This window comes from Cynoglossus semilaevis, chromosome 4 (assembly GCF_000523025.1).
Source record: "Cynoglossus semilaevis isolate Cse_v1.0 chromosome 4, Cse_v1.0, whole genome shotgun sequence".
Classification (NCBI taxonomy): domain Eukaryota; kingdom Metazoa; phylum Chordata; class Actinopteri; order Pleuronectiformes; family Cynoglossidae; genus Cynoglossus; species Cynoglossus semilaevis.
In genome coordinates this window covers 7,500,039-7,515,420 of record NC_024310.1, presented here as the reverse complement: position 1 = coordinate 7,515,420, position 15,382 = coordinate 7,500,039, and the positions used below count along the sequence as shown (strand labels likewise).

The 15,382-nt window shown below is 38.0% G+C and overlaps 1 protein-coding gene and 1 long non-coding RNA gene across 4 annotated transcripts in view; one reads left to right on the top strand and one right to left on the bottom strand.

Moving 5' to 3' along the window:
* The window catches only part of pld3 (phospholipase D family member 3), a 10,787-nt gene extending 433 nt beyond the window's left edge, over positions 1–10,354 (bottom strand). The window contains exons 1-13 of one of the 3 annotated variants that reach the window (XM_025054896.1): positions 7,271–7,459; positions 5,594–5,659; positions 5,414–5,461; positions 4,941–5,098; positions 4,643–4,823; positions 4,422–4,539; positions 4,183–4,310; positions 3,894–4,091; positions 3,632–3,771; positions 3,259–3,424; positions 2,782–2,881; positions 2,251–2,436; positions 34–230 (exon numbers count right to left, since the gene is read on the bottom strand). In XM_025054896.1, coding sequence (XP_024910664.1) covers positions 229–230; positions 2,251–2,436; positions 2,782–2,881; positions 3,259–3,424; positions 3,632–3,771; positions 3,894–4,091; positions 4,183–4,310; positions 4,422–4,539; positions 4,643–4,823; positions 4,941–5,098; positions 5,414–5,461; positions 5,594–5,614 — 1,446 coding nt within the window. In that variant the 5' untranslated portion in view covers positions 5,615–5,659; positions 7,271–7,459 and the 3' untranslated portion in view covers positions 34–228. Of the gene's footprint in view, positions 1–33; positions 231–2,019; positions 2,437–2,781; positions 2,882–3,258; positions 3,425–3,631; positions 3,772–3,893; positions 4,092–4,182; positions 4,311–4,421; positions 4,540–4,642; positions 4,824–4,940; positions 5,099–5,413; positions 5,462–5,593; positions 5,660–7,270; positions 7,460–10,104 lie in introns of those variants that run through there. The other 2 variants (XM_008308854.2, XM_008308853.3) reach the window with 2 other exon arrangements.
* A 1,993-nt stretch (positions 10,355–12,347) lies between these two features.
* On the top strand, positions 12,348–15,122 carry LOC112486960 (uncharacterized). Its single transcript, XR_003049600.1, has 3 exons — positions 12,348–12,436; positions 12,554–12,702; positions 14,583–15,122. It is a non-coding gene; the product is annotated as an uncharacterized LOC112486960 (long non-coding RNA).
* The last annotated feature ends 260 nt before the right edge of the window (positions 15,123–15,382 follow it).

The following is a 15,382-nucleotide window of genomic DNA, read 5'->3' as shown; positions in this document are numbered from 1 at the left end:
TCACTCTGACCAAAACTGACTTTGCTAACTGACCTGTTTTTAAATATATATATATATATATATATTTCTCATATTTGGCCGTTGGTCGCAGGTTGCCAGTAACTGCAGTGGATCAGTTGCTGCCCTCTTCCGGCAGCCTCAGGCAAGGTCAGAGGAACGTGTGACCGATAGAGGATCGTCCTTGTCACCTTCACAGAGAGCTCCTTTCTTTAGGTCCTACAAAGAAATTCCTGAGAGAATAAGAAGACAAAAGTGCCGTTGTTTTGAATAATTTCTTGAAAATACTGTAAAAATCCTAAAACAATTAAAAGATTCAATTAGAAAGAAAGAAAGAAAACGAGTTAAAAGCAAATTGCAATCGTTAACATTCAACCATTTGCCCTGTCAGGGTTGGTGTACCAAGTGTCCCCTTGGGTAAAACTGATTTCAACCTCGGATCTTTGAGGATTCAACTGTAGTAGTGACCACCAAATAGACGTGCAGAGCACGACACAATGTTTAAATCGGGGCAAAGAGATCATTGTGTTTAGGCTTAAGAGGCAAACTTTGGTCCATTTAATCAAAACTTCAGTGATGAAATATTCACAGGATCATTTCAGGTTGTATTTTCTCCAGCGTAAAATCACACAACATGTTTTAATACCTAAATCAAATACAAAAAGGTTATACTTCACAGTCATTATTATTAAGATCAACTTAACGAAGAAACGTTTTTAAACTAATTTAAACATATGGGTGAATGCATGTAAATGTGACCTACAAAATAATAAATTATAACTATTAATTCATTTAGAAATGTAAACATGTAAACCATACCACTTTGAACAATTCCCAAACAACAAATCGTTTTTCTAGTCACTCCATCTTACTTTATTTATATCACATCAGCAGTTCCTTTTTTTTTGCTGCGCACCTCCTTCTATATCCGCACCTGTTTAATCATGTTCAAATGATAAGAACACACACATAACACACATGTCCAAAGCCTCAATTTTTTAAATAATACTATTCTTTTGATTTAATTGTTTTACAAAGGAAATGCTAATTTACACGTCCTTTACTGAGTGTAAAAATCCCCCCCAAAAACTTACACGTCCTTTACTGAGTGTAAAAATAATTAAAAAAAAACACTCCAAACCGCCATTGCATTTTTTAAATCTTGCGCACCCCCTTGTGGAAACTCTGGGAACACTAAATTAACTAAATGAATGGAAGAGTAAACAGTTTGGTTTACAAGATTTAAAGTGAATAAGTAATAAAATGGATTACATTATCTTCTTACGAGGCCACACCTTAATTACACCCCAGAACAATTAGTCCATACAAATATGCAGATTAAAAATGTAATCAATATATTTAAAAATGTTTTCATATACTGTATAACACCACAAATACACAATTGATTGCCTTTAATCTAAAGAATACTTTCGATGAAGTAGTGATCTACACCCAGCCTGTCTCCAGGTCTCCTTAAAATCTTGACTGGTCCTTTGACACAGCCTGCGTTCCCTGAGTGGACAAATACAGCACTGAAGTATAATAGCGTAAAATCAACACAGCATCATGTTCAGAAAGCAATGTGAAACACTAGCAGCTGATCAGAAGGATTAAAATAAGAGAACGAGTAAAACCATGATCAGATTTATAGGTTGATCTGAGAGTCCAGTGTTCAGTGCCAACAGCCAATCAGCTGTCAGCTAACATAAAAATGTTTGTTGTCTATAAAAACTAGGAAACCTCTTTATCTCAATAGGGAAGTGAGAAAGGCAAGAACAAGTTTGTGTGTGTGTTTAAGCTTGACTAGCTTGACTTATCGTTTAAAGTTCACAATTACTGCCATTAGTTGCTTGATGCCAAACCAAACATTATAAATGTAATGTATTTATACTTATATATATACTTGATATTCCTGATTAATCCAAAATCAGTATTTGTATATCTGCTTAGTGCCTTAATGCAGATGTTACACAAGGTTTACCAAAGGATGCATCAATCATGCTTCTCTACTTCTGTAATTACTACTGTCAATATTTCATTTCATCTTTATTGACATCGTAATCACTTTGACTGAACATTTATTTTCCTTTCAACAGAGAAGTGAGAGAAATCTCCACTGCTCTGTGTCAGATTCACTGTATGGCTGAGCTTGCTGTTTCATTTCATTTTCCATATTTTCACCCTGGCAGTTCGTATGATTCTGACAACATGAATGTGCCACGACAACCCTGTCAAGTATTAGTGGATACTAACAGAAGTCTTTGAGGTCGGAGTATTGTGTGAGGGGAGTGCTGTAGTCAGAGCTCCAGTCTCTTTCAAACACAGCCTGCAGCTGTGACTGGACAGTGGGCTCTGTGGACTGAGACTGTGCGGTCTGGTTGACCACCAATGCTGAGCCAGCAGTGTGCACAAAGTAGTCACCCGACCAGTTGGATGTACCTGGAAACACAGATACGCAGATGACACTGATGTCTATTTACCACTCCTTTTAAAAGAAAGCCATTTTACAAAGGTATTGTCAGGCAAAACATCAGAAAAAACCCCAAATATATATATATATATATATATATATATATATATATATATATATAGTAAAGCAATCAAGTCCTTTTGAGAAAGTAAACTCAACAAAGTATTAACAAGGCTTCTTGTTGGTTGTCAACGGTGAGTCCTTCAATATTACAACGACAGTAGTATTTGAAAGTAACTTAAACTTGTTTTCAACATATGTTAAAAAATATTTCAACTGTTTTAAATGTAAGTGCACATTATCTGCAGTCTCACCAATATAAGCTATCTTGTCCGTGACCATGTACTTGTTATGGTTGACTCTGGCAAAGGGTATTTCCTTCTGTTTTGGGCTGGCAGGAACCACAAACAGCCTCTGTTGGGTGGGAAAATTAGTCATTGGTTTAATAAAAGTACATGATTATCCTTCACAGCTCATTGTTCCTAAACTACCTGAATATGACAACATTTAGAATGAGCAACAGTTACTGTACTTAGACCATGCATTTTTATATATTGATTTAATAAACAGGTATCATGTACCTGTCTATGAAAACTCCAATCTTTACACAAACAGTTTTGTTAAGAGCTCCTTTGTTGGTCTTCGGTTATTATGATTGGACATTGACAAATACGTTAAACAAACGAATGGAAATGAGGCAGTGAGGTTCTCATTTTAAAACAAACACATCGAAACATGAACGGTCAACTGACTCTCTTTAAGAACTTTAATATAAGAAGGCAGCGACTCACCACTTGAATGTCAAGTTTACTCTTGGGCTCGTAGACCGAGGCCAGTGATCTGAGGAAGGGGATCATGACAGGTTGGCTACTGGCCCAGCAGCTGATCAGGAGACGAACTCTGACACGTTTTTCGTACGCCACTCTTCTCAGCTGGTTGTCAATGTCAGACCAGTACCTGCAGGTAAATGGCCAACATTTGAAGTTGTCCAACATTAGAGCAATATCCTAAAACATACAATAGTGAGTTAAATACACTTCACTGGAGCTACCAGGAACCTGGGTTTCCTCCAAAGTGAACGTTCTGGTAAATAAGAAAAAACCCCAACAAAACAAGCAAAGTGTGTTAGAAATAAAGTGTGCAGATGTAGTGAAGGACTTTTACTTTTTAGGGTGTGAAAACTCCATGGTGGGCAGGTAGTTCATGACGGCAATGTAGACAAAGCTTTGTGCATCCTCGATGACACTGAGGATAGATCGAAGGTCTGGGGTTCGACCAGCTGCACACAGGGATGGTGGGGAACTCTGCTCAAAATAAAGAATAATAAGATAATAATAAAAATAAAAATAAATAATAAAATAAAAGAATAATAATAATACTTTATTGTCAGTTAAGGCTAATAAAATTTACTTTCACACAAACTAACCGTTAAATAGACATCAGAAGGAGTGCCGTTGAGTGGCAGTTGGAGAGGAGTGTCCATGTTGTAGAGTGTGGAAAAGCTGTTAGGCCATGGGGATGGGATGGACTGACTCTCCCCCAGGAACCAATAGGCTTCAAATATCTTACCCAGATCTGCAGCCAAACAGCTGCAGTTGTAGATCACTGCACCAAGTTCCTTCACCTGGATGTCAACACCACAGAGTTACTTTTCATCCATAATGAAGGATTCAGTGAAAACACAACAATGTGTATTGGTGTGTGTGTGTATGTACCTGTGTGAGAGACCTCCAGTCCATGTTGGCACTGCCGATGTACACATGCTTCTTATCTATGACCCAGAACTTGGTGTGAAGGACGCCTGAGGTGAGCTTTCTCATGTTAACTGTCCTGACTTCAGCTCCTGAAACACACAAAAAAAACAATGAACAAAAGCCTAAAAGACAGAGGAACAAATAACCTTCTACTGTTTCCTGCTTCTTAACTGTATACACAAAAGTTTCAGCGTCCTTACCCGAGTCAGTCAGCAGCTGGAGGTCTTCCTTAGGTTGCGTCGCTTGTGGCAAATTCACAGCGATACGAACGGACAACTTCCCTGAGAGTTCCCCCAGTGCCTTCAGGATGGTCTCACCCTGTTCAGATGACAGAAAAAAAAAGCAAACATTTAGGGTAATCATATGTTGACTACACTACTTGAAGGCAGCAGCTGTTTAGAGGTTGACACCTCCTGCTGACCGGGTAAGCCGTGGGCTCCTGAGTGCCAGTGTCTTTGTTAGTGAGCGTCCAGTAGAATGAAGAAATGTCAATGCTACTCTGGGCCTCAGCCATCAGACTGAGCCAGGCCTGGAAGATGGAAGGGTGTGTGACGCTGGAGTTAAACACAAGACCTTCAGGGATGCTCTCCACTACAACAATCCTGACAGAGAAGAAACAAACTTAATTTAATGTTCTGTCATCTCAACCTAGAGAAAATATCAGTGATTGTGCTCAGTATCAGAAAAGAACACAGATGACAACACTGATGACTTCTTACTGGCAGGGGTCGGAGCACGACTCAGTCTTGGGCAGACGTTGACCACTGCTCGGGACAGGATGGAAACGACTCTCCCTCGGGGTCAGCAGGTTGTAGACGGCCATGGCAGTCAGCAGCATCGTAGCTAAAGTAGCCAGTGCTAACACACACCTGGAATACTGGAGACAGAGGCTTTTAATGTCATTAGGCTGAACATCATCTGTTGAATTTTTATACAATAAAATCAGACTCACAAACAGAATTGGAAAAAGAAAAACTCTCAGTGGTGAAGATCAGACTCACAAACAGAATTGGAAAAAATTAATTAGTCAAACCCCGAGGGAAAAACTCTCAGTGGTTAGTTTGGTTAGTTTTTAAAATTCAAAACAACTTATAAAACATTATTCAAATTATCTTTATACATTTCTACATAAAGCATGCTACTGTAGCATCAACTGTGAGCAGTTGTTCTGCAGTGTGTCTGTGTTACATACCATTAGTTCTTTCCTGTTGTCTTGTCTTCTGCCCTGTTCCCCTTCAAGCTACAGTTTTGTGAGAAACGACATGAGTAAAGCAGGAAACCTCAAACTGAATTTCAATGATCAATTAAAACCAACTTTCAACGATTAATTAAAATTAACTGACGGTCAGTTTGCTTGGCGTTAAAATCTTACCTGATTATAGGATACATGCATTTTTATACTGAAAGACAACAGGACACCGGAAGATGTTTGTTAGATCTGAAACCAGACAGAGAAATAACATTTAGGGATGATGTGTTTGTAAGTTTATGTAAAAAAAATGAAAATGAAAAATAAAATAAATAAATTCAAAGTTGTGAGTACTATTATAGTACTGGCAGCTGTAATAGTTTACTACTGTATATGACACTGAAGTAACGTCAGGAACAATGGACAGAAATATATATATTTACTTACAAACCTATTTCACAACATGTCAATGTCAAACCGCATTGTCTGGTCTTTAAAAGGGGCTACAATGAACACGCACGAGCGTCTCTATCTGACTTAACAAAGAGAAGATTCTAGATGTTTTTTTTTACACTGAACACAGTGAATGACCTGCACAGGGACACATTCATCACATTTATACAGATTGTACAGAATATCCAAGTAAAAGACTGTGTGTCAGAGACTAATAATTAAAATCACGACCAATTGTGTTCAGTTGTCTGTGATTTATGGCAGAAAAGGGGAAGTTCGTAAAAACTTAAGTGCTGACAGTGGAAGGAGTCATCAAGCTGCGAATCACAAGAGTTCTCTTCTCCTTTACATAAACCACGTGCCATCTATTAGAGCAGTGCACATGGGAACATTTATTATCAGTGATGATATCTGGACTTGAACAGAAGTGTTGGAATTTTCATCAGTCAAGCCGTCTTCCCGGGAACAGGTTGATAAGCGCGAGTTCAACTAAGGTGCAGTTTCCCATGTAATTGAAGATTACACAACATTTTCAGCTTCCTTCACATCACATGAATGTGGTTTGACCTCAAAGGTCAGGAAAGTCAAAACATCACATTTGTTTGTAAAAAAATAAGGAAATAAATAATAAATAATCAAATAAAATCAAGCAAAATAAGGAAATAAATAATAAATAATCAATAATCAAATAAAATCAAGCATCACATGACTTGACACATTTATTCTATTTTAAAAAAGTGTTCACTGTTTAATATTAGAATGACAGAAAGTAACAGGAGGGATTTAGAGAAAAGTTCTATCCAAAACAGCTTAGAGTTGAATCGTTTGATGGAAACAAAGTCAGTGGAAAGGAAATCAGACTAAAACAGACTGAAGAACAAGGAAAACAGGAACCTCTGGGTTACTGTGGGAACCAGATTTGCAACGACTTTAAGAAAACACACAGACCACAGATGACAATGACTTTAGATCTGCACTTCTGTGCTATCTGCTGTGATGACCATGACCCGAGTACTGTGAACAATCTATTGAAGAGAGAGCGTGGAAAAGTGCCATTGTCAACAATGAGTGGGTTTCTCTTGTGAATCCATTTCGAATCGTCAGTATATAAATGGATATAAAGACAGAGTTTGAAGATTTCAAACATCATTTAAAAGACAGGTCTAATATGACAAACCAGTTTAAAGGTTAAACTGGACTTGACCTGTAGAAAAGAAACTTTTGATCGTAATCGTTCACAAAAGAGTAAATGACACAACATGAAGTACTTGTTCACCATAAACCATATAACTGTTTTTCTATGGTAATAACACGCTGCTGCTGCTGCAATCAAACGCTCGGGTAACAGAACAAACGTCGCCACAAAGGGACAAAACGTCACAATTCATTTCAAAACAGTAAACTGACCTGTTTTCAAAGGTACCATAAAACAGTTTCGGTTCGGTTCTTCTCTTATTTCTAAAGCGAAACCAAGAACTAAAGTTTGTCTTTTGTATCTTTAATTTGACTAAAAACAAACAACGGAGTCATTCAAGGCGCTGTGAAGTACCGATTTAGCAACAAACAGAGCGAGCAGTGAATCTGGTCATGTGACCAGAGCCGAACAGCCAATAATAGAAGAGTTGGGTCTGAGACGTCACACAGAGAAACTTGCAGTTCTGCATTTTTGTGTTATGTTCACTAGAGAGCGCTACATGCTAAAACAACTCACAAACATACACGCGTTGGCGGTATCTGTGTTGAGTTCGGATGTGTGGCCTTCAAAGGTACAAACAAACCTGTCGCCAAACTGAGAACCTAAAGGCCTTAAGTTAGTAACATCCGTATAAAAGCCCAAAACTAATTAATTTTCACCATGATAAACAAAATACTTTTGGTATTATTTGACTAACAGTAGTCTGTTCGATAAAAACGAATTAATAATCAAGCAGCCCAGCCACAATTATTATGGCCAAAGCCACATACTTTTTGTAATAATAATTTAACAAATTACAGCAATACTCCTGTTGCTTTTGCACTACTGTTTGAGTATCTTTTCACTACTAAAATAAATAATAATATAAGACATAAATCAAAACATCATATATTAAATAAATAAAAGCAACAAAAATATTCTTGTGGTAACACCATTGAAGCAAGAATATAGTTCCTCAGGGGCAGATGTGTAAACAGGCATGATAACCCTACACTGTGAAGGAAGTATAGAGCAAGATACACAAGAGAAATTTTGTTTGGCAAGATTTTCTAGTTAGCCTACATCAAGAATAAGAAATAAACCAAACTAGGTATTTTTGTGGTCTAACCATTTTAACTCATGGCCAAATGTAATTGTTTTATTCCACTTTGGTCCTAAAACATATAATATTTTTCCTTAGTTTCTGTTAAGCTTCGCTACAGCCAGTTTCCACTGGATTAGATGAACAATAAAGTCAAATGCCTGAAGTTATTTGCACAGCTGCACAAAAAGAGAAGAAATACTAGTTTTTACAAAGTAAAGAGGGAAAAGAAGAGAGAGAAAGAAACCAGTTAGAACTCAGAACTAATCCTTGAATTTTGAGATCACAACTAGACATACTAAACCTCTTACTAAATACATCCCTTAGGTCTATCCTGTAGGCCATTTTTAAATAGATCACAAGAGGGCAACACAGATGCTTCTGGTAGACAATGTTCAATGACAGAAAACAGAGCCGACTTCACGCAGGTCTTCAGAGTGTGATAGACAATCTGCTGAGAAATGTCTGTATTTCCTAAAATTGAATATTTGCAAAGAAATAAAATTTTCATTTTTACATTGAGCCATAATATAGTAACATGAGTACACAGCGCCACCAGCAGCATGGGAGTAATATAGCTATTTGCAGTTTACAAATACAAAATATCCATTTAAACATTATTAAATGCTAGAATTGAGTAAATTATTTACAGTAAAACTAAAACGGCTCATAACAGGTCAGATGATAAGGTAGTTCAAACCTAACAGCAGTACCTGACAGATACTACAGTACACAATGCTGACACGGGACCAGTCTGTGTTTACTTGAAGTTTATTTTAACACTTCCAAGTGCTGCGTGTATACAGAACATATAAACAATCATTTGGGAACAAGATCTCACCCTGAATAAACATTCATGTTTCATTGAACATGTAACAATATTCTCAGCATCCCCTAGCGTTGCCTGAGGAACTTTTTGTTCTTTTAGTTTAATTGTATATTTTTTTAAAGCTACCGTAAATATATCCCTTCAAGAGAAGTCATTAAGTTTTTCTTTGTTTGACCAGTGTGTTCCCCAGTCTTACATGTTTTAACTTTACTTTAATCTGTGTTAAACTATGTTTGCTGTCGCCCTCTCCCACTCTGTATCGCCTACTCTGTTTGCATGTAGTGATGCTAGTTTCCAAGATGTGTTTGCAAGAGAGATAAAATGCCTCCTAATCTTCCTAATCTTCCAAAACAGTAAATGGTTTATTTACATAAGAACGGTGAAAGAAAAAAACAAAACAACTTGACAAACTACATTGCTGGGTTCTAACATAATTGAAGAACAATATCTGTGACTCCAGACTGGGCAGAATGAACACTGGTGAACGCCTGTTAACTGGACACTGCAACACTGTCAGGTTCTAATATTCTATATTTATTATTGGTGCAGGTAAAAGTAAACGCTTGACAACTGGTAAGTACCACTAGTAAGTACTTTTGTTTTTGTCAGTCATTCTCCTAGAGAGACAGAAGCACAAGGTGGAAGTGTCAACCAAAACACAGCCAATTTCTAAATGAACTGGAGTAACATATGGAACCTGCCTAAAATAGCTCTTGGTGTACACTGTACACTCTCCTTGAACTAAAACGTTGAAACGTTGGCCACGTTTATTGTTGAAAGCAAAATGCTAAGAGTTTGTCCTGTGATAGAAACAGTGACTTTAGCTGTTCCAACATTCGGTAAATCTTGAATACTAAGACCACTACTTGGCTAACTCTGCTGCATTGTTGAAGCAGATCGGGATCAGGTGTACTTGCTTAACTCAGTGCAAGTGAAGTGATTTGTTTTGTGTGTAAACTAGTTACCACTGTCAACTACATAAATACAAATACTACACTCTTTACTGAGACAAGCTCCGTGTGTTTGACTGCCTTAGCAAAGCAAACCTTTGTCAAAGCTAACGCTACGCTGCCGTTACTAACGGAGCTGCGGCTGGAGAAATGAAGCTCGAGTTCACATTTACGTTTAATACTCACTTCTTCTGGTTCTTCAGCAGTCGTCATTGCTGGTCCTCTGCCCCCATCTCAACGTTCCCTTCTGGCTTTCACTAACTCTGCTCCTGGATCTTCGATGTTCTACTTCCATAACTCTATTTCACACACAAGTGTTGGATTTAGTGGTGTTGCGTAAATACTAGCATTTATCCCTAAAAACTGCTGGTGCTGTAGCTCCCGAGACACCTTAAAACATGCGTTTGAGATTGTCAACAATAAAGACAAAGTGAATCTGAGTGGGCAGTCAGGTCAACAGGGGGCAGCAAAGTGCAAGCACAGACAGACTTCCGAGTCTCCCGTGCGCGAGGGAATAGCTGGTTACAGGTTAAAAAGAAGAGAAAAAAAAAGACACATATATACATAAAAAATACATTTTGTTAGTATAATGATTGCTAATGGTATATTTATGCTATCCCCCGCCCCTTCACCTCATAAAACCGACATAGAATTCATTTTTTGACGATGTGTTAATTCGTATTTCCTTATTTCCAATCATCACCATAAACATTTATGACCTTAACCCTAACCTTAACCTCATCCCGTTTACCATTTTTTTGTTCCTTCCATTCACAGTCTATACAAGGAATCCTTATTCACAAATTTCCCTTAAAGAAAAAACCACCATAGAAAGCACATATCAATAAGTGCCAAACTGGAAGGATGCCTCCCTCAGGCTGGATGTCTTATGCACAGCGTGCCACCATTCACAGCATTTACATGAAGAATAACTAAGTACACACACACAGCACTTGTTTTTTTTAGCCCAGTACAATGTAAGCAACAATTATGTTACAAAACATAATTTGACCACAAAACAGCCCATTCATACAAGTGTTTTTTCCTCTCTCCCTCTGTGTGAGTGTGTGTAGCCATGGAGATGAGCCAAAAATATCCTAGACAGATTTATTTTTTTACAGCAGCAGAGACAGAGTTATGGTTAGGTTATAAAAGGGTGACTTGCTTCACTTCCGCAGTCGACATCCCTCCTGTTCTCTCAGGATCAGTGACGCTTTCTTCAGTTACCTGGCAACGATAACCTATTCCCACTGCAGTTCAAGGTTTACTTTAAGGTGGAAATATCTATATTCTTTTAAAAGGAGAAATTGTAATTTTTTCCAATATAAAGTTAGGCCATAAGTGGACAGCTTTTTTGAACTTCCTGAGTGTAAATTCTGATTAAGCAACCATGGATTATATTGTTTTCCTCTTGGAAACTGAATTTCCCACAGGTGTGTTATACAACGTCAGGATGTCGTGACTCACTGTACAGCAGCGCTTCTGCTTTTTCCACATAAACGTACTGTACCTCGCTGCAGTTGTGTTTACAGCTGCTTCAAGGCCAACCAACAAACTTGAAGTCTGTTGTTTCTGATGTAGATCTAAGAGAATGTCAACTGTTTACTGTACAACGAAGTACAAATCTGTATTAGTGTAGTTTACATCAATAAGAACACACGTAACATACGGAGCAGGTCATCACAACTGTGATACATTGTTTAGTCTTATTTTGGTTTTCATCTGGTAATCTTTAAATTGTAGACTTTTTGTAAATGTGTTTTAAAAATCTATTTTGCTTAATGACTTGGAGCTCTTATTCATTGTTGTTTGCAGTTGCTGTTTGAAATTGTAGCAAGTCTAAACTGCTTTGCTCTTTCCTAACTTAATCTGTTTCTATCTTTACAAAGTAAGATGATGAAAAACCTTTGTCAAGTGGCAGGGGAAACGTTTTTCAAAATTTTTCTATGTACTAAATACTGTTAAACAGTGATGAACAATAACATTATTTAACATCTATATTTTAATTGCATTTTTATCCTAATAATTTTAGGGGAGACAGTTGAATTTGTTTGGACTTGCCTGTTGTCTTTTGACAAGGCATTTTGGGTTTGAACTGTTCTTTTTGTGCTGTACGCTTGTGTAGTCTACATGAAAATTAAAGAAATGCAGTACATCCAGTTTATTCAGATAAATTAAAATCGTGTTCCATTACTTTGATGGGTTCCTGTATGTTTACTAACAGTTGATTATTGCAGGTTGACGCCCTCAGGTTTGTACCTGACACAGTGACTCATGACGTCCTGCTCTGTACTGCAGCACTGAGCTGCAATAGTCACTCTATCAATCCCCCCCACCCCCACCCCACTCCCTCTCTCGCTCTCTCTCTATCACACACACACACGCACACACCCTCCAGGATCTTAGGAAAGACTGTCACCTGTACCGTTAAAGGATGTGGAGAAGGAAGCGGAACAACTGCTCTACCTGCTGGTAACCAGGCCCCGCCCTGATGACTGCTGAAAGGCTGACTGACACTGTGAGAGGCCGTTTGCATTTTTCCAGGCCTTTACCTAAAAACATAATATATAACTTTACATGCATTTCTGTAAATTTAAGTGCACAGTCCTGAGGTCAGGTTTGTCCCTGTTAACAGCTCGTTAAAAACAGAAGGAAAAGGAGTGTTTAAAAGTCAACACTACATGACCTGCTCCACATCTACTGTCGTTTTTCCCAGTGCAGTGTGCACCACAACAAAGCTTTACTGGAAGTCAGAGTTGCGTAACTCTTGATGCACGACATCAGGTGACGTTGCTGCACACAAAAACAAATATATATATATATAAATAAGGCATCACTACAACAAATCACATAAAACATTTAGGAGATTGACCCTGTAGTAAAAGAACTTTTTTTGGGCCACTACTCAAAAACACTGACTCAAAAGCAGACAAGACAAGAAGCAATTGATTTTGACTCTGGGCCAGTTCATTCTGTTAGTCCTCCCCCACTGCCTGAGTTGGACCCAGTGACCAGGGACAGAGGGGTGTGTGTTGGGTAAGATGGCAGAGCTACAGGAAAGAGAGGAACATGGAGTCCAGCTCCTGGTGGAGGCTGACAAAGTGCACAGCAAAACATAACATAAGCAAAACAACTGGGAAACATGTTGACTTCATTAACATTTGACCTCAGAGGCGATAAGTGACCCCAGTTACCTTCCCAAAACATTCATATTGTCCTTTCTGAACAAACTCAGTTGACCATAATTCTTAGTGCGAGTGGTTGTTTGTCAGTGTAGAATAATGTGTGCAAAACAACAACAATGTCTGGGTTTGTTCTATATATACGTAGTTCTGTAGGTGGATTTTTAAATCCAAAAACATTGTAATGTTATAGAAATGGATTGGTTTTTAATTATGACAGGCTTAATTTATTTGGGAAAAGTTGGAATTTCAAACAGGTTCCCGCACTACTCTCTTTGCCCAATAAAATAAAAGCTGGGCCCTGTGTGCTCAGTGGTGGTGACAGAATGGAATAGCTATTAAAGGAAGACAGAGGGTTTGAGCGACAAAGACGACAGGGGTGGTTAATCTAAAAAGCTGCTTGGGGACAAGTGGATATAACTGTTGGGTGGAGGAGGCAGTAAAGTTGGGGCAGTTGTAGCCTATGTATTACAAGCTGTCTGGGATTGTAAAAAAGATAAGAGATAAAAGACATCGTGGTTTAATGCATTTGGATGGAGTCTGTCTGAGGGTCTGTAGCAGACAGGGTTTTTAAAAAAACATTTTTCATTGATTGATTAATTTACAACTTGCTTCAAATGAAATAATGTGCCGTATTGGTCCACATAAAGTTTAATGAAGAACTCATGAAGCACATGACATGTAAGGATTGCTACAACACAACATAGACCTGAGCTAAAGTAAAGTAAAAGTCTTAGGTGTCAAATTGTTTTCTAACTGGACCATAATTGTTGACCACAAACAAATGTTTTTTTTTATTGTTTGTTTTTTATCATTATGTATGCAGTGTTAGTGTCCAGATGAACTTTGGGGTCTTGTTGTTGAGTCATTGTGTGGGAGAGTGGAGGTGAAGAAGTGGGTGGTACAGGTCAGCTGGAGCAGGTTACTCATTACCCATTCTGGTCGAGCAAGGTCTGTGCACGACAAGGGACGTGGAGTAGATGAAAAAAATAAGAAGAAGAGAAATAGGAAGAGGAGGAGGAGGGAGTTGGTGTACATCTTTATCCTCATTAGTTCAAATTTTAAAGCTTTTTGGCCCTAAATTTAAACCCTGGCCACGAGGTCAGAGGATTTCCTCTGCGTTGTTGTTTTTTTCAAAGTGCTGCTTTGTTTAGTTAAGACTCAAGAAACACAAGGTGTGGAGTCCAAGCTCAATGAGAGGCTCCAGATTCTGTGGTTTGGACAAACAAGATTTGGCCACTGAAAGGTTTCAAATTCCAACCTACATGCATAGGTTAGAATAGATATTTAAAATACATTTAAACATCATACATGATGGTAGTAACTTAGTTGTATTTTAGAACCTGATACAACAGCTGATGATGTTAATGTTCCTCCTGTAAGTTGATTTGGATAACAGCATCTGCTAAATGCATACATTTTAATTCAATGTTATATGTGAAAAAAGTGAAACTCAGTTGTATTAAATTCCAAACACTCCAGATTATTTGCTGTGGAATTACTGAAGTATCTGTCTGATGGAGGGACAGTGATTGAACTGATGGAGTCAGTGCTCCGTGTACTGTAATACAACAAAATTACGAACAGTAAGTGATGACTTCACCCACTGTTGATCTGATACCTGACTCCGACTCTGATGCTAATCTTACACACAGTCTTGTTCCTCTCTCACTCTCTGTAGAATGAGGAAGTATAGCTAAAGTGCTGGGGTCAAAGGTGACGGTGGTTGCCATGGCAAACTCCTTTCAGGTCAGTATCAGGGGGTCTTATCAGTGGTATTCCTAACTTCTTTACCTGACTGTGCTTAGATCAATGTGGATCTCTGTCACATTCCAACCCACAGTGGGTTGATTGAGTCCAAAAATGTATGGAAAAGAATTAACCAGAATAACTATAGAACGGAAAGATGTTTATTTGAGATATTAACTTCTCTATTTGTCTGATCATTAACCCAAAAACCTTTCCTAATGATGCCTACAGAGTCCTACTAATCACCACAGATGCAGGTTCTCTTTGTCTACAACCAGGCTTTTGGTATAGAGCTGATGTCACACATGAACATGTTGACACATGTATGTTAAAGTTGTCTCTATCACATATAAAATTATTATTAAAATTGGTTGTCTCTATCACATATAAAATTATTTCCTTGTCCTGTTTAATACTATTTTTCACCAATCCAAACATGTGTTGTGTCTTGTCAATTTGTCAAATATGAAAGTGTTACATTGAAATATTTTGGAAATGAGAATTTTTGGGGCTCATTTTATTTTGAAAGTCCT